This window comes from Gallinula chloropus (genome assembly GCF_964237585.1).
Source record: "Gallinula chloropus genome assembly, chromosome: 24".
Lineage (NCBI taxonomy): Eukaryota > Metazoa > Chordata > Aves > Gruiformes > Rallidae > Gallinula > Gallinula chloropus.
In genome coordinates, this window is record NC_140109.1 from 3740961 (window position 1) to 3757806 (window position 16846).

Genomic DNA, 16846 nt, shown 5'->3' on the forward strand with positions numbered 1-16846 from the left:
GACTCCGGTTCGTGCCCGGGGAGGAACGGGGAGCCCCGGCCCGACGCGGAGGTGCGGGGCGCGGGGGCGGGCGGGCACAGCCCCCGCTTTGACCCGGGGGGCTCGGCGGGGAGCGGCCGGGGGGCGCCGACCCCCCCCCCCCCCCCCCCGGGCAGCGTGAGGGTGCGGGGGACGAAGCGGGGTCCCCAGAAGCCCTGTGCTATAGGGACCCAGGCGCTTCTGGCCGTGCGAGGGGCGAGGTCCGGGCTCGCCGGGGCTCCCCCAGGGCGGGAACCGGCTCCCGGCTGCGGGCACCGGGTGTTTCTCATGAGGTTTGTTTCCGTGTTGGGCCGCGGCGAGATAAGGAAGAGGCCCTGCTTCCGCCAGCTGGCCCAGCCCTGTGGCATCCATCCCTGCCCAGCCTGGGTTCGGCTGCCGGTGCCCGGGAAGGGGCTCTCTGCTTGCCTGGGAAGCCCGTGTGTGCCAGCATTGGGGAGCTGCGGGGTTCCGTGGGACCTTGGGGTGAGGCTGCGGCCGCCTCGAGCTGTGTGGGGAGAGGTTCTCACTGCTTTTCTTCCCTGCCCTTTGCAGCCCGCCTGTCTGATGCCGCATTGGAAGCGGAGGGCGCCGCTATGGAGCGCAGGGATGGAGGCCGCGCTCTGCATCCGCACGTGCCTTTGGCTGAGTGCCGCCTGGATCCCCCTGGCCTCATCGGACGGACTGGCCTGCAGCGGGGAGCACGCTGCTGGCACTGAGGCCCGGCCCGGCAAGCTGACGTGGGCTGTCAGCTTGGACGCTCCCGAGGAGGAGCTGGAGCAGCGGGCAGAGGAGCTGGCCCAGACCGCGGGGCTGGTGAACATGGGCCGCGTCGGGGAACTCAAGGGCCATTACCTCTTTGCCTACCAGCCCGGGGGCCAAGGGGCACGCGAACCCGAAGCAATAAGGAGGTCGGTGGACACTTTGTTTGCACAGCACGACAGCGTGCGGTGGCACTCGGAACAGAAGCTTCTGAAGCGCTCCAAACGCAGCCTGCACTTTAACGACCCCAAATACCCCCAGCAGTGGCATCTGGTGAGTGGTTTCTGGCTCCCGGTGTGCTCGTGGGTGGGGGCTGTCTGTGTGCCCACAAACCAGTCGTCTTCTGTCCAGTGCGCCGAGGAGGAAGCACTCCGGGAGCTCGCCCTGCCCACCACACGCTGGTTCGCCGCCATAGCGGGAGGAGGCGGCCCCGACAGCGGGCTGTGCACCACCGGCGCTGGGGTCAGGCAGAGTTCTTACAGCCAGAGCACGCTGTGGGGCCAGCAGCCCGCTTAGTGGCTCGAGTCAGTGGCTCGTTGCTTGCCACCTGCCTCAAATAAATCTCCCCGGGGCTGCCCTGTGACTCCCTGCGCTCCTGGCCTGGCTCCAGAGCCACACATCATAGGCAGCATCCCCAAAAAAGGTCTGGGAGCCCTTTTCCCCACAGCTGACCCCCCCTCCCCCCTCCTCCGCTTTTCCCTCTTCCCCTCGCTGTCGTTTCTGGTGCTCAGAACAACCGCAAGAGCCCTGGGAAGGACATCAACGTCACGGGCGTCTGGGAGCGGAACGTGACCGGGCGCGGTGTGACCGTGGTGGTGGTGGATGATGGCGTGGAGCACACCATCAAAGACATACAGCCAAATTACGTGAGTGCCGCCGGCCCCGCGGCGGGCGGGTGCGAGGGCAGGCTGGAGGCTGGGCAGGGAGATGCAAAGGGGGCACATGGTCCCCTGGGCCCGGCCAGCAGCAAGCCAAACCTTCCCCTGGGGAGGCTTTGCAGGGTTCCCAGCCAGCTGCTGTGCTGCCTGGGGAGGCAGCTGCTTGGCCTGAGGGCTGCGCTGCCTCTGAGCTGCAGCGCTTGCGGACACCGCTGCCTGTGTCCATCCCTTTCCCAGAGCAGCAGGTAGCAGTGTTGAGCCGCAGTGCTGTGTGGAAGCAGCCTCTTAAGTTCCCACGGCTTCCAGCCGCGTTACAGAGCGTGTAGCACGCTCTCAGGTTCTGCTTCTCCCAAAGATCAGGGAAGCAGAGCCCTAACTCACTGCCCTGGGTCTGTTTTCAGAGCCCGGAAGGCAGCTATGACTTGAACTCCAACGATCCTGACCCTATGCCTCACCCTGACGAGGACAACGGCAACCACCACGGGACCCGCTGTGCTGGGGAGATCGCTGCTGTGCCAAACAACAGCTTTTGCACGGTGGGGGTTGCCTACGGGAGCCGCATCGCAGGTGGGTGCAGGACTGCAGCACCCCCAGACGCTGCGCTCGTGCCTGGCTGGCTCACCCCGATTCTGTGGGGCCAAGGTGCAGCTCTGTGGGAGGGGCAGCTTGGCCCCGGGTGCCTCTGAGTCAGCTGGGGTTGGACTGTCAGAGGGGGAGGAACTGGTGTCTGCCTACGCTTCTCTCCGGAGGAGCCGGTTCCTGGTGGGGTGGGAGAGGTGTGTGCTGGGGCAGCTTTTCCAGAGAGGTCCTGGCACGCCTCCTGCCCAGCCCTGGAGCTCCATGTCCGTGCACATCCGTACCACAAAGCCAAAACCAGGCAAACCTATGCCAATGTCCTGCACCACAGGCTGCCTCTGGAGACACAGGGGAAGCAAACGTGTGCCAGCCCCCCCGGTGCTCCCCCTTAGCTCTGGCATGTGGGGCGAGAGGTGAGATGGCTGGGCTGTTTGTAGGTGGGGTTTCATTGAGACACAGGCCTGGCTTGTGTTTGTAACACTCTTTGCCAGTCTAAGCTGTGATGTGGAGCTGCCATCATCAGTGGTTTGTGTCCCTGAGAGCTCAGCATCCAGCCTCTGTGGGTTTGCTGGAGGGGTGGCCTCACCCCCCTGCTCCAAGCTCAGTATTTGGGCATGCTGTGTCCCCCGAGCCCTGCCCTCAGCAGCAAGCATGCCATCCATCCCAAACTCTCTGGGCACTTGGAAGGGGAAGCACTTACCCCAGGCAGGGACTACCCCTGCAAGTCAGCAGGCTGATGGAGGGTGGGATGTGAGAAAGCCCCCAGGGAGCCGCATTCCAGGTGGGGGGGCTCAGGGGTGCCTGGGAACAGGCTTCACTAGCATTCAGTTGTGCTGCCACTGACTCACTTGGCAGGGAAACTGCATCCAGCAGATGACTGGGGCTATGCCTGAGTGTGCACCAACAGCCCCTGACACGTGTTTAGCCCCCGTGGACCCATCAGCAGGACACGGCTCTGGGAGATCTGGTTCTGCCAGGCTGGGGGAGCGAGTGCCTGCAGCATGAACCCACCAAGACACGTGTTTGCAGCGCTTCCTGTGATCTGCTTCAGCCACGTTTCATTGTCCTTTGTGCTGCAGGCATCCGAGTGCTGGACGGACCTCTCACTGACAGCATGGAGGCCATCGCCTTCAACAAGCACTATCAGATCAACGACATCTACAGCTGCAGGTCAGCCCCTGGGCCTGTCCCACACCCGGAATTCCTGGCCTTGGAGAGCTCAGGCCGTCGTGGGGGCCCTGCACCCCTTAGCCAGGGGAGGGTCTGCAGCCAGGCACGTTTGTTGGCACTGTGAAGAGTAACATTGATTAGCATTGATATTCCATTTACTGGAGAGGCAGCCTGGGCTGTGCTTGGCCTTCAGAGCGCTGCTCCAGTGCATCCCACAGGCTGGCTGAGCTTGGGGGCACCGTGCCCCTCCGCTGTGTGACGGGGCTGGAATGGGTCTGACCCAGGGGTGCAGCCCAAACACGACAGCAAGACCCCAGCAGTGAGGGGCTAAGCTGGGGGGGTTGGGAAAGCGTGGCACCCTCCAATCCCCATCGTGGTGCTGCCTGGGGGTCGCTGCCAGCTGCGTCTGGCTGGCCATAGCGTGCGGAAGAGTCGCTCTCTGCAGCTCCTGTGCCGGTCGCTTCACGGTGTCTCCCTTTGCAGCTGGGGTCCAGATGATGATGGGAAAACCGTGGATGGCCCCCATCAACTGGGAAAGGTAAAGATCACTGTGGGGAACACAGGGCACCCCTGACCCGCCCCTCTGGTGCTTGTGGTTTCTTGTCTGCCTGGACAGGCAAGGAGGGGTGGCTCTGTGGCACGGGGTGTGTTTGTTGGCGTCTGTCGCTGCCAGCAGAGCTGTTGTGTCTCAGCATGGGGTGGGGAGTGGTGATGCTGCTGTGGGAGTCGGGCAGAATTAGATGAGCTTTCCAAGGAGAGGCTGGTCCCCGCCAGGAAGATGCTCTTTCGCAATCTGTGGTGTTACTGGGACAGCTTTGGAGTGTTCCCCGTGCTCAGGGCGGTTCTCGAGGCAGGGAGCGTGCCTTCAAGTGCTAGGAGCAACAAGGGGCTGGGGTGAGGGCCTGGGGGAGCTGTGGCTATCACCCCAGTACTTAGCCAGGCTGGATATTGGACTCTCAGAGGGTGGACTTGGGCTTCTGGGCTGAGATGCCAGGGCAGAGCTTTCCAGCACATCCTGCACACCAGCTCTGGAGATGGGCACCCGTCTGCCTGGGCTGGGTGAGGGGCGTGCGAGGTCCAGGAGCACCCTGCTACCCCCTGGGGAGCAGCTTCCTTGCTCCAGCCACCCGTGAACCAGTGTTGGCTCCTCCTGTGCAGGCTGCCCTGCAGCACGGCGTGATAGCGGGTCGCAGGGGCTTCGGGAGCATCTTCGTGGTGGCCAGCGGCAACGGCGGGCAGCACAGCGACAACTGCAACTACGATGGGTACGCCAACTCCATCTACACTGTCACCATAGGTGAGTGTGCCACACACCTTCTGTCTCACAGAATGACAGGGGTTGGAAGGGACCTCCAGAGAGCATCAGGTCCAACCCCCCTGCCAAAGCAGCTCCCTAGGACAGGTCACACAGGTCCAGACAGGGCTGGAATCTCTCCAGAGAAGGAGACTCCACACCCCCTGGGCAGCCTGTCCCAGGGCTCCCTTGCCCTCACTGGGGAAAAGTTCTTCCACATGTTGGTACAGAACTTCCTATGCTCCAACTTGCAGCCGTTGCCCCTTGTCCTGTCCCCACAGACACTGAAAAGGGGCTGCCCGTTTCCCCTGCATCCCATACTTCAGATATTGATAAACATTAATAAGGTCCCCCCTTAGTCTTCTTCTCTCCAGGCTGAACAGCCCCAGCTTCACTCAGCCTTTCCTCATAGGGGAGATGCTCTAGGCCCTTAATCCCCTTTGTAGCCTCCTCTGGACTCTCTCCAGGAGATCCCTGTCTCTTTTATCCCAGGGAGCCCAGAACTGGACACAACACTCCAGGTGGGGCCTGAGCAGGGCAGAGCAGAGGGGGAGGATCCCCTCCTGTGACCTGCTGGCCACACTCCTCCGGATGCCCCCCAGGATCCCATTGGCTCTCTTAGCCACCAGGGCACACTGCTGGCTCATGGCCAACCTGTCATCAACCAGGACCTTTCCCTTGTTCCCAGGGGCAGTGGATGAGACAGGCTCCATGCCGTTCTACGCTGAGGAATGTGCCTCCATGTTAGCAGTGACCTTCAGCGGCGGGGACAAGATGATGAGGAGCATCGTGAGTACTGCACAGGGCATGTGTCTGCCCAGAGCAGCCTGCCACAGAGAAAGGATGGGTCCCTTCTGATTGCCACACACCTGCCTTAGGCTGCTAGCTGGCTTCCTTGGTGAGGCAGGGAACCAGAGTGCCTCTTATCTAGGCATAAATAGTGTTCTGGGAGGAGCTTCCCACTTCCAGTTGTTCCAGTATCCATCAGCCTGCAACTTGCAGTGTGCTGGCCCTCTCTCTGCAAGTGTTCTGGTGGGCATGCTGAGTTCCCAGCCCCAAATTCAGGCCCTGTGTGCATCATGCTTGTCACCCTGAGCACTGTCAGACCAAAGGGGACAGGGCTGCTCTCCCTCATCTCCCTGCCCTGCAGGGAACTGCAGGCAAATGTCTGGCATGGGGGCCACTGCATGACCCCTATCAAAGTCCTGTGCTCTGCAGGCTTTCCCACAGCACAAGGGGCAGGGCTCAGCTCCAGGGGGGCTGCCACATGCCCTGCCTTACCCTGCCAGCCCCCCACCTCCACTCAGAAGGGATGTGGGAGCACAGACAAGCACAGGGTGTGTGGGGGGGGTGCTCAGAGCAGCATCATGCTCTTTAAACCACTTGGCCACAGCTCCCTCTCTCTTCTGGCACGTGTGCCTCCCCAGCTGAATTTTTCAGAATATTTTTATCAGCTTTTCCTTTTTTTTTTGCCAGAAAATGACTTCTAGACAACAAAATGTCCTTCTTGCCCGAGCCAAGCAGCCAGGCCTGTTTTCTCCAGCCCCAGCTCTGACCCAGCATGTTCCTCCCTCAGTGCTGGTGCTCTCAGGGGGCTGCCCAGCTAACCAGCCTGTGTGGCTGTGACCCCTTCCCATCCTGGGGGCCAGCAGGGACTGCAGAGCCTAAGCCACCCCAGGGTGGCTTGCTGTGAATGCCACTGTCTCCCAGGCCAGACTCTTTGGGGTTGGGTTTTCCCCATCCCAGCACAGATCAGCACCAGCAGTGTGTGCCCAGGGGGTCTCAGGGGGCTGGGTGAGGCGAGGGGATGGTGAGTGTGGGGTCCCTATGAGAGCAGCTCGTTTGAACTGGTACTTTGGTCCTAAGGCAGCGAGGCTCCCCGCACGTGCCCTGCACAGCTCCCAGCACAGGGCCACAGCTCCCAACTGGGGAGCTCTGGTGTCCTTCCCTCCTTGTACTGGGCTTTGCAGGGTACCCTTGTGCTGTCAGGGAACTGGCTGGGAAATGGTTCCAGCAGCTAATCCCCAACCCTCTCCCTTGTGGCTGCCCTGTGCTTGTTGTTGTTCTGCCCTTCTTGTTGTTGTTCTGGTGGTGGCTGAGGGAGGAGACGGATCTCTAGCTGCTCCCTTTAGTCTCCCAGCCTGATCTCAGCAGCCACCAAGAGAAAGGAAGCTCATGTGCTCGAATTCCTCCCCCCTGCCTGGGGGAAGAAGCTGCCCCTACAGAAGAGGCAGCCTGGAACAGGGCAGATTTGATGCAGTGTGTGCAGGCAGGGGGTTCAGTACCATGTCCCCACATCTGTCTTCAGCCTGGGCCAGCTTGGATGGGGCCCTGGGCAACCTTGTGTAGCTCCAGGCCTGGAGGTTGGTGGCCCTGCCTGTGGCAGGGGGGGGTTGGAGCTCTGTGATCCTTGGGGTCCCTTCCAACCCAGACCAGCCTGTGATTCTATGATTCTGGGCTGCCATGCTCTGATTCCAGCTCTGTGCCAAACCTCACCCCTCTCTCCCTGCTCAGCGGTGTGGCGAGGGGCCGGGGCTGCGCGCGCTCGGTCACCGCACAGCCCGTGCCAGCCTCCCTGGCGTGCCAGAGGTGATCCTGACACGAGGTGTCTCCCGCTCCTCCTTGGCAGGTGACGACAGACTGGGATTTGCAGAAGGGCACGGGCTGCACCGAGGGCCACACCGGCACGTCGGCTGCCGCTCCCCTTGCCGCTGGGATGATCGCGCTGATGCTGCAGGTGCGGCCGTGTCTCACCTGGCGAGACGTCCAGCACATCATCGTCTTCACCGCCACCAAGGTGAGCAGTCCTCTCCTCCTCCACTCCCTCCCACTGCCCTTGAGGGACACCACAGGATGGCCAGGTCCTGCTGTGCACATCTCTCTCTGCCTGCCTGACCTCCTATAAATCTCTCGGTGGTCTGGCTCCCAGCAAAGGGAACGTGGTTTCCCCTCACTCACCCTGTGTTCCTCGCAGGAATGTGGCTGAGCTTTTCTTCTGTCAGGATAATAAATGGGGTACTGGCCCCAGGAGTGGCTCTGTCTGCCAGGGGCTCGCCATGCCTCCCCCACAGACACCAGGAATGTGCAGGGAGGGCTGCATGCATCTCTGCAGTGCCACCCCACAGCCCATGCAGTGGGAACACAAGGAGCTCTGCCCTGCTCCAGCCTTTCCAGCCCTTGGGGAGTCGGGCTCTTGGAAACAGCCGTAGCAGAGAGCTCTGCAGCACGCACAGCCCTTCAGTTCGCTCAGCCTCCACTCGGAGGCAGGGCTGGGAGCTGAATGGAGCTGCCCGATTTGGCTTGGGGACAGGGCTTCTTCCTCACCCCTCTGGGGAGCAGGACTCTGCCTCCAGCTAAGGTGGTACTCACTTTGGCACGGGGTGGAATTTTCCACCACAGCAAGCCAGCATTGCCAGAGTACTACAGCCCGATAGGTGACGAGGCCCAGACCTGTCCTGGCCCGGCTCTTGTTGATTTAAAGGACTTCGTTCCTCTCCCCAAGGCTGCTGATGATCCCTGGGCTGGGGCTTGCAGCTGGGATGTTTCAGAGCAGAGGCATCCGTGCCCTTTTGTGCTGCCCAAAGTCCTTTCTGAGGAGCTGGGAAGCCTCTCTGTCCCAGGACTCATTTCAGACAGAGGGCAACCTGTTCCTTTCCAACAAGGCCCCACACATTTGCTTCCTGCTGCTCTGGGATGTGCCTGAGCCCAGTTCCCTTCGCTCTGGGTTTGAGGGGGGGCTGCTGCTGTGCCCCAAGGTAACGAGCACATCCCAATGTTCCTTTCCAGTACGAGGACCGTCACGCCAAGTGGGACGCCAACCAGGCTGGCTTCAGCCACAGCCATCAGCACGGCTTCGGCTTGCTCAACGCCTGGAGGCTGGTTAACGCCGCCAAGGTAACTCCCCTCCCAGGCCCGGGGTGCCCCGGAGACACGCAGAGCCCACCCAGCCCCGTGGCAGGATGGGTGCCGCGCTGGCAGCGCCGCGGGGTGACGTGGTTGCCGTTGGGGGCCGGTGTTTGGCTGCTGGCTCTGCCGGCCCTCGCTGTAAGGCTGCTTTCAGTATGAAGTCATGATGCTTGGGTAATGCCTCAGACCTGCCCCTGAGCTTCTCAGCACTATATATAGCCATGGGCGAGAGCCTTTGCTGGGGGGAGAGGACAGCTCTGATTATTCACGGGGTGGGGAGTTCCTCAGCAGCCCCCAGCACCATCCTCCCTGCATGTGGGGCTCCAGGCAGGGCGTTGTGCCTGGGCAAGCAGGGCGTTCTGGGCTGGCAGCTCCAGCAGCTGCCGAGGGAGTGATGCAGCCAGAGCAGGCAGGGCCATCCCCTCCTCTTCCTCCCTGTGCCTCTGGTCGCATGGACACCAGGGCACATCCCTTTGGCACCCAGTCCTCGGTCGTGCGCAGCTGCGCTGGGTTGCTGCAGTTGCCAGCGGTGCCCCCTCTCTCCAGGGACTTCCAGGCTGCTCTCTTCCTGCAGGCCTGTGGGTTCTGCTGTGCTTCCTGCCCCGCTGCCCCAAAGCAGAAAGGCTCTGGTTAACTGCTCAAAGCCACCCAGGTGGGGACAGATGCAGAGCCAGGCAGTCCCAAGCCTCTATCTACAGCAGGCAGTCGCTTTCCTTCCCCTCCTAGACCAGCAGCACTTCTCTCTGGTAACTCCAGAGCTCACCACAGCTCATGCTGCTGCCAGGGCTCACACAGAGCCCCTCAGCCTGCTCCCCAGGCCAGCCTGCACATCTTAGGTGTGCTGTGGGCAGGAGCAGCTCACCAGAGAGGTGGGAGGCTGGGTGGTGGGCAAGCAGGGAGGGCCCAACCTCGTGCTGAAACAAACACCCTCACCTTTCCCCTGACAGATCTGGGAGTCCGTCCCGTACCTGGCCTCGTACGTGAGCCCTGCGCTGAAGGAGGGCAGGAGCATCCCCTTCCTCCCACAGGAGCTGGAGGTCTCCTGGAATGGTAAGCACAGGTGTGCCACAGGAGAGCCCGGGGATCCAGCCCCCTTCCTGCTGGCACGGGATGCAGCTGGGCAAATCCCAGGCCACGTGAGGCTGGCTGAGAAGGGGTTAAGTCTTGGGCTGCCTGGGCTTTTTGTCTGCATTTCCACTGGCCTTCCCCAGGGGATGCAGGTCTGTTGACGTGGTCCCCTGCCCAGAACTCCATCCCCCAGACCGAGGGCTTTGAGGAGCCCAGACGGGCCTTAGCCCGCACGGCCGGCTGGGCAGCAGCCAGACCTGCTCCTCGGGCTTTGACCATTTTAGGTAATGCTCCAGCTCCCGACTTGGCCAGCCTCTGTCCACATAAACAAGGCGCTGCTCCGGCTGCTACCAGTGGGAAGGCGAGCTCGGCCCCCAGCCCTTCCCAGCCCCCAGCTGGGCCTGGCTTTTGGGCCAGGCACAGCCACTGGTGCGAGGCTGGGCCAGCGGTCCCCTCCCTGTCCCACCAGGGATGCTGTGCTGGGAGCAGGGGGAGCTGGCCCCGTGCCCCTTGCTGCCCCGCTGCAGCTCCTGGCAGAGGTGCTGGGGCTTGGCAGCGCCCACAGGCTGCTCCCCAGGACAGAGTGGGCAGCATAGCAAACCAGCACTCCCCTTGCAGGTGGTCCCATACCTCCTGTCCTTGCTGCAGGCTAAGGAGATGCTGGACAGGCACAGGGCACACGTTTGCCCTCCCTCCTGTCCCTGCCTGGCCAGCAGAAGAGCTGGCCCTGCTCTGCCTTGGCGGAGAGGGTTGGGGCTCAGGCAGCTCCTTCTGCCCTAAAAGGAGTTGTGAGCTGAAAGCTGGCCTCGAGCAGGCTCTGGGGGAGGCAGAAAGGAGGCCCTTGGGAGGTGTAGGGTCCAATGGGGCCACTTGCTGTGCCCCAGGTACCACAGGATGGCTTGGAATTAACCCTTTCCCCCCAGGAGCGTGCTGGCTGGTGCTGCAGGCAGTCTGCCTGGTCCTGGGGTTTGCCTGCCTCCTCTTAGAAGGTGTCAGGGAGCACCCACCACCACTGTGGCGGCAGGAGGCTGAGCCACGAGCTGAAATCTGCTCTGAAGCATGCTGGGGTTTCCCATGCTATAATTAGCAGCTCTGGAGCTGTCAGTGTCTGTGCAGCCACGATGGGTTTGAGATGGACACCAGGCTTATCATCCCAGTCCTGTCTCCAAACCTGGCTCCTGTCTGCATAACTCTGGACTCAAAGCAGCCTCTGTGGCCACCAATAGCCAGCACAGGTCTGGGGCAGGGAGGACTTGGTGAAGGATGAGGCGATGTTCCATCGCAGCGGCCAGAGCTCTGGGTGTCCTGCAGAGTGGCCCAGCAGCCCTTAGGGGCTGGCTGGGAGGGGAGGCTGCATGCCAGCCCCCAGCCTGGGAAAACCCTGCCTTCCCTATGCCAGTCACCACCGCTGACCTGGAGCTCTCTGGCATGAGAACCCTGGAGCACGTGGCAGTTACCGTCACCATAACCCACCCCCGCCGCGGCAACCTGGAGATCAGGCTCTTCTGCCCCAGCGGCATGATGTCCCTGATAGGCACCACCAGGAGCATGGACTCGTAAGCACCACGGGGGACAGGGGGACAGATGCTCGTGCAGCAGGGCAGGATGCCCTGGGCTGCAGCACCCTCTCACTGGTTGTTTCTCCCTCACCCTCTGGCAGGGACCCCAATGGCTTCGCCGACTGGACTTTCTCCACGGTCCGGTGCTGGGGTGAGGAAGCGCGAGGCGTGTACAGACTGGTCATCAGGGACATCGGTGAGTCCTGCTGTCCCTGGGGCTGTGGCAGTGCCTCTGTGCTGTGCCCTGGGGAGCCACCAGCTCGGCACCTGGGTGGCTGTGGGTTAGCTCTGTCTCCATGCAGAGCTGCTCAGCCGGGTGGGAGGGATGCCCACTGGTCCAACCCTTTTCTTCCACAGGCGATGAGAGCCTGAGGCCCGGGACTTTGAAGCAGTGGCAGCTGACCCTGTACGGCTCCTCCTGGTCCCTGGCAGAGATGAAGGAGCGGCAGAGGTAGGATGCCACAGCCCTGCCTCCACAGGGAGGGTGTGATCAGCTGAGCAGGAGCTGCTTGCCTGGAGCAGCGTCGTGGCCGGGTCAGGCTGCAGCCCAGCTGCCAACCCAGGAGGGCAACTCTCTGGTGGATGGAAGCAGCACTCCGGGCCCTGTGTGGGCGCTTGGGACCCTCCCTGGAGCAGCCCTGCCTGCAGGACCCTCACAAGGTGCTTCTGTCCCCCCAGGCTGCTGGAGGAAGCTATGAGCGGGCAGTACCTGAGCAGTGACTTCTCCCTGCCCTGCCCTCCAGGGCTGGAGATCCCCGAGGAGGAGCACTATGCCATCACGGCCAACACCCTCAAGGTGAGTGGGCCCGCAGGGTGAGGAGGGACCAGAGGAGCAGGACGATCCTTCTGACACTGTTCAATCTCTGCTGGGCAGCGGGACAGGGCTGTGGGGCAGCCAAGGGCTTTTTTTCCCTAAGGGCTTTGCTCTTCTGCAGACCCTCCTGCTGTTGGGGTGCTTCGCAGTCTTCTGGACTTTCTACTACACGCTGGAGGTTTGTCTGACCAGGAACAGCACAGGGCTTGACCTGACCTGCAGCGGCTCCACCCCCTGCAAGTGGTACCAGCAGGCTGGGAAGCACAGAGCCCTGGAGAACAGCCTGGAGATGGAGTCTGTCCCGCTCTACCATGAGAAGGATGTCGAGGACGTTGAGATGGAGTGCGAGCACGCAGAGCCTTCCCCAGGGGAGGAGGGCTCCTGGACTCCCACCCACCCCAAACTTCCCAGCAGCGGCAGAGCCGCGAGCTTCCCTGAGGCCGCCCCTGGCAGAGCAGGCTATCTTGGCCGGGAGGCGACAGAAGAGCTGCTCTCAGAGGACAGGGAGCACCAGACCTGCTAGCGGGGACTCTGGGCTGCTTCCTTCCCTCCCTCCCTCCTACTCGGTACGTCCTTCCCCAGCACGGGTGGTGGAGACTTCCTGAGCCCTTGGGGACCATCGCCGGGTCCTGCAGCAGCTGACATCAGCAGTGGCTCCGAATCAAGGAGAAAGAGTGCTGGCAGCAGAAGGGGAGCTTCCCTTTCCCTCGCTCTGGGAAACAAAAGCAAGCCTTAAACCCACTCCCAATGGAGTGGGGACGCTCGGCGCTTCCCTTGGCGTGTGGAGCTCGGCCCCGTGCCGGAGCTCCTTGGGCGTGTGGCGGAGCCACGCACGGAGCCCCCTGCACGTCCCGGCTCCCAGGGCCTCGCAGCACTGGGGAAAGGGGTGGCTTTGTACCCTCATCTCTGCAGCACGAGCCTCGAAAATGTGGCAGGGTTCCCTGCAGCCGCCTGGCCAGGCATGGACCCCCAGCACTGTTTGCCTGCCCCACTGGGCTAGAGGTGGGGTCTGCACCAGCTTCAACGCAGGGCAGCGTTTTGCCCATCAAACCAGCGCTTGCCCCCTCTCCCCAGGCAGGCAGCAGCCAGGGGCGATGCCGGCTGCGGGCCGGGAGCAGGGGCTGGTCTGGGAGCGGGGTTGGCTTGGTCACGTGTGGTTGGGTTCCTTGGTTTATTTTTTTAAAGCTGGGGTGGGTTTTTTTAATCAGCAAAGCCCTTTTGCGTAGCTTTCCAAATAAAGTCTTAAAAACCCTCCTCGCCCCCATCCCTCACTCCTCTGCCTTCCCAGCCCTTTCTCACTGTGGAAACACCGAGTCACTCTCCATCTCCCAGCCCTGGGGGGAGCCTGTGCTTGGCTCTCCCAGACCCCTGGGCTGTGCTGGGTGAGGGGAGGTGAGTGCTTGGAAGGAGCAAGGAGAAGGGTGGGTGCTGTGGCTCTGGGTGGGGGAAGTGGGCAGAGCCACCCATCAGAGCCATCAGCCCAGGGCAGCCCCAGCTCTGGTTATTCCCGGATTTGGGGCAGCCCCAGCTCTGGTTCCTCCCAGGTTTGGGGCAGCCCAAGCTCTGGTTCTTCCCAGGTTTGAGGCAGCCCCAGCTCTGGTTCCTCCCAGGTTTGGGGCAGCCCAAGCTCTGGTTCCTCCCAGGTTTGGGGCAGCCCCAGCTCTGGTTCTTCCCAGGTTTGGAGCAACCCCAGCTCCAGTTATTCCCAGGTTTGGAGCAGCCATGGCCCCGGTTACTGGAGCAGCTTTTACGGTGGGTGGTTTTGGCTCTCCTGGCACAGCTGGCTGGGGGTGAGACGGGGCAGGCAGGAGGAAACGCCGCCGGGCCACGCTGGATGAGTAACCTTTTAATTTTGACAAAAAACGAAGTACAAAACCGAGGCCAATTTCCTTTTCTCCCCGTTCGCGAGGATCGCTGCGGCGGTGGCGCGGAGCTCGTGCGGGGCTGCGGGCGGGTGGGGTGCTCCCCCTTTCCCGCCCGCTGTCCCGGGGGAAGGCGACGGGGGCACCCGTGGGTGCGAGCGAGCGCGGCGCGGTGCGGTGGGGGGGTAGGACCGGCTGTCGGCAGGCTCGCAAGGGCGCGGCGGGAAGGTGCGAGGCCGGAGGGATGAGGCTGCCCCAAGGGCCCGTTGTGAGCGCGGTGGTGGGGGCTGCCCCGGCATCCCCAAGGCTGGGGGTGTCGCCGCACGCGGGGGGGGGCTGCGGTTGGGCGGGTGCTGCTGCTGCCGTCGGATGAGCTGAAGGGTTGTTGGGGCTGGCTGGAGTTTTCTTTTTAATAAATACCAATCGGTGAGGGGCGGTGGCGGCCGCCGGTGCTCGGGCGGCTGCGACGCGCTGAGCCAAAGGGGAGCGAAGACGGAGGGGTCCCGGCTGGGGCTGCTCTCCCGGCGGTGGGAGGGCTGAGGGTGGCGAAGGGGGCAGCCTAGCTGATGATCTGCCGGGGCCGGCCGTAGCTCATCCCCGCCTGTGACGCCCCCTTGTTGCTCCCCATCTGTAAGCCGATGACGTTCTTGCCCTCCTTCAGCTGGCTCTCGGTGAACTCCCGCTTGTGCTCCTGCGCTTTCCTGTGGGGCGGAGGCAGGGGTCATGCGGCACCCGTGCATCCCCCCACCACCCTACCCCACCCCCACCCAGGCAGCCTAGACCCTCATCCCCACCCCCAGGGCACCCCATTCCTCAAGGGGGTCCCCAGCCACTATTGCTTCCCAGCCAAAAGCCTGGCATCCCTCAGCTGTGCACACTGAGGTGCCTCCAGGCAGCAGGAGGGTCCCCACACCAGGGGCCATGCTCCCCCACTTACTTCATGAACCAGTTGGGGTCCCCATGGTAGTTCCCATCATTCTTGGTGACCGCCAGGCTCCCCAGGGCCATCAGCGTCCGCTGCACCGCCGCCATGTCCTTGGCTGCCAAGGGACAGAGGGGTGTGAGGACAGGCACAATGTGGTGGACCTGCAGCTGCCCCCCACCCGCCCACCCACACCTTCAAAGAGGTCGACGGTCTGGAAGACATCCGTCTTGACCACGCCGTACTCCTCAGCTGCCTTGAGGAACTGGGCGATCTGCTCCATCTGCTTGAAGACCATGGTCGGGGGGGAGTCGGGGATCTTGACTGGCTTGGAGCCGGCGGGGTAGAGGCTGTTCACCAGCTGGCTGAGGACCTGCCAGGAGAGGAGAGGCTGGGCTCACCGCGCCACGCGTGCCGCTGGCTGTGGAGCACCCCAGCAGCCGCCCGCCCAGCCCCGGGGCACGGCGGGCACCTGGCCCTTCCACTTACAATGCCATTCTTCAGCCAGACCTGGAAGCCCAGGCGGCCGCGCTCGGGACGCCCCACGGCAGAGCCGCACTGCGCCACGATCCACTCCACCAGCCGGTCCTCCAGCTCATCGTCGTACTTCTTCTCGATCTTGGACTGGACGTCCCTGCTCATGCCATAGGCTGGGCCCTTGTTTGCCATGTCTGCGGCGGGTGGGAGACCTGGCAGGGGGAACGGGGACCCTCAGGCTTAAGAAGTGCTGTGCCCCTGCCCGGGGAGGGGGACGGGGACACAGCCCAAGGCACCCACCTCCTGCCTTGGTGCAGCAGGGACTTACCCTCCTCCTGGCTCTTCCCATGCCCCGCAACAGCCCTTGGGTGCCATTGGGCATATTTGGATGTGAGTAAGCAGCCAGGACCCTCCCCCCACCTACCCAGACACATGGTTCCTGTCACGGCAGAGGGGCCATGTCCCAGCCCAGGCTGTGCAAGGAGCAGCCTCATCTCTGTCCCCTGCCAGCTCTTGGCTGGCATGAACATCTCTGGCATGGCCATGCCGCCTGGATAAAGCCACCGTGCTGCCCCAGGGGGCCACAGAGCAGAGGGGTCGAGGTGCTGGGGTGGCCATGGTGGGGCTGGGTGGCCACAGCACCCTGCTGGGGTATGGTGGCTGTGGTGCTGTGGAGTGGCCTTGGCACAGCAGGTCCTGGTGCTGGGGAGGAGCGCACGCAAGGCCGGACCGTGGTGGGAGCCATGCCCGTGCCCTTGTAAGGACATGCTGCGGGCACAGGCGGCAGGTAGCTGGCAGCTGGCAGAGCCAGAGGGTGCAGGGAGGGTGCCAGGGGGGGAGATGCAATGGGAGCCGGCCACCAAACCCTCATGGAAGCTGGCCTTGCACCTCCCCACACGGATCCCAGCCTGACATCGAGCCACTGAGTGCCGGAGCTGCGCCCACAGGGACCTGCGTGCCCGATACCCACACCCTGGCCTGGGCTGGCTCCCCACAAAGATGCACCCTGGCTCCTGCAAGTTGGGCTTGGCGCAGCAGGGGACCCGATCCCGTTTGTGGCCAGGGGTGCAGGGGTACCCCAAGTCCCCACCACCAGCTTCACAGGCAGCCCTCGGCTCGACCCCGGGCACAGAGCCGGCTCCGTACACAGACCCCCACCTCGCCGGGCACCACTCCCTCGCCACCCGGCTGCCCCGGCCCTGCCAGCCCGGTGCCCATCCATCCCACGGTCCCCACCGCGGCGAGCATCCCGTTGGGAGGCACGGCATCCCCATCCCGGGAGCAGCACCGCCTTCCCGGGCACGGCATCCCTGTCCGGGCACCAGCGCTCCGGAGCCGGGGACCGGCGTCCCCGCCCCGGGCACCCTCCCGGCTGCTCCCCCCCGGCCCCCCGGCCCGCGGCGGGACTTACGCGCGGTTGCTCAGGGAGGCGAGGGGCGATGCTCTGCGCGGGAGCCGGCGCACTGCACAGTTACGGGGCCGGCCCTGCGCTAAAAGCCGGGACAGTGATGTCAGCGCCGCCCGGGCCGCCCCCCCTACCCCC

General features: G+C 63.5%; 2 protein-coding genes across 2 annotated transcripts; one reads left to right on the forward strand and one right to left on the reverse strand.

Annotated features, from left to right (window-relative positions):
* Positions 1-582: 582 nt before the first annotated feature.
* PCSK7 (proprotein convertase subtilisin/kexin type 7) lies at positions 583-13286 on the forward strand (the record flags this gene model as incomplete). The annotated part of the gene is made up of 15 exons (XM_084274859.1): positions 583-1050; positions 1509-1643; positions 2057-2222; positions 3311-3401; positions 3885-3939; positions 4560-4698; positions 5384-5484; positions 7325-7492; positions 8482-8589; positions 9549-9651; positions 11069-11225; positions 11330-11424; positions 11586-11679; positions 11907-12024; positions 12164-13286. 15 exons carry the CDS (start codon positions 583-585, stop codon positions 12563-12565), a joined length of 2400 nt encoding a protein of 799 aa, XP_084130985.1. The 3' UTR covers positions 12566-13286.
* A 582-nt stretch (positions 13287-13868) lies between these two features.
* TAGLN (transgelin) lies at positions 13869-16793 on the reverse strand. The gene is made up of 5 exons (XM_084274819.1): positions 16715-16793; positions 15316-15515; positions 15022-15199; positions 14842-14944; positions 13869-14605 (listed from the first exon to the last, which is right to left on the reverse strand). The coding sequence occupies exons 2-5, from the start codon at positions 15493-15495 to the stop codon at positions 14464-14466; spliced, it is 603 nt and encodes a 200-aa protein (XP_084130945.1). The 5' UTR covers positions 15496-15515; positions 16715-16793; the 3' UTR covers positions 13869-14463.
* Between the last annotated feature and the right edge of the window lie 53 nt (positions 16794-16846).

Bases quoted from the DNA above. Each gene is read 5' to 3' on its own strand.
- TAGLN (XM_084274819.1), bottom strand. From the start codon at position 15,495: ATGGCAAACAAGGGCCCAGCCTATGGCATGAGCAGGGACGTCCAGTCC. The intron at 15,200-15,315 runs GTAAGTGGAAGG...CTCTCCTGGCAG, and splicing joins TCTGGCTGAAGAATGGCATT to GTCCTCAGCCAGCTGGTGAA. The intron at 14,945-15,021 runs GTGTGGGTGGGC...GTCCCTTGGCAG, and splicing joins GACCGTCGACCTCTTTGAAG to CCAAGGACATGGCGGCGGTG.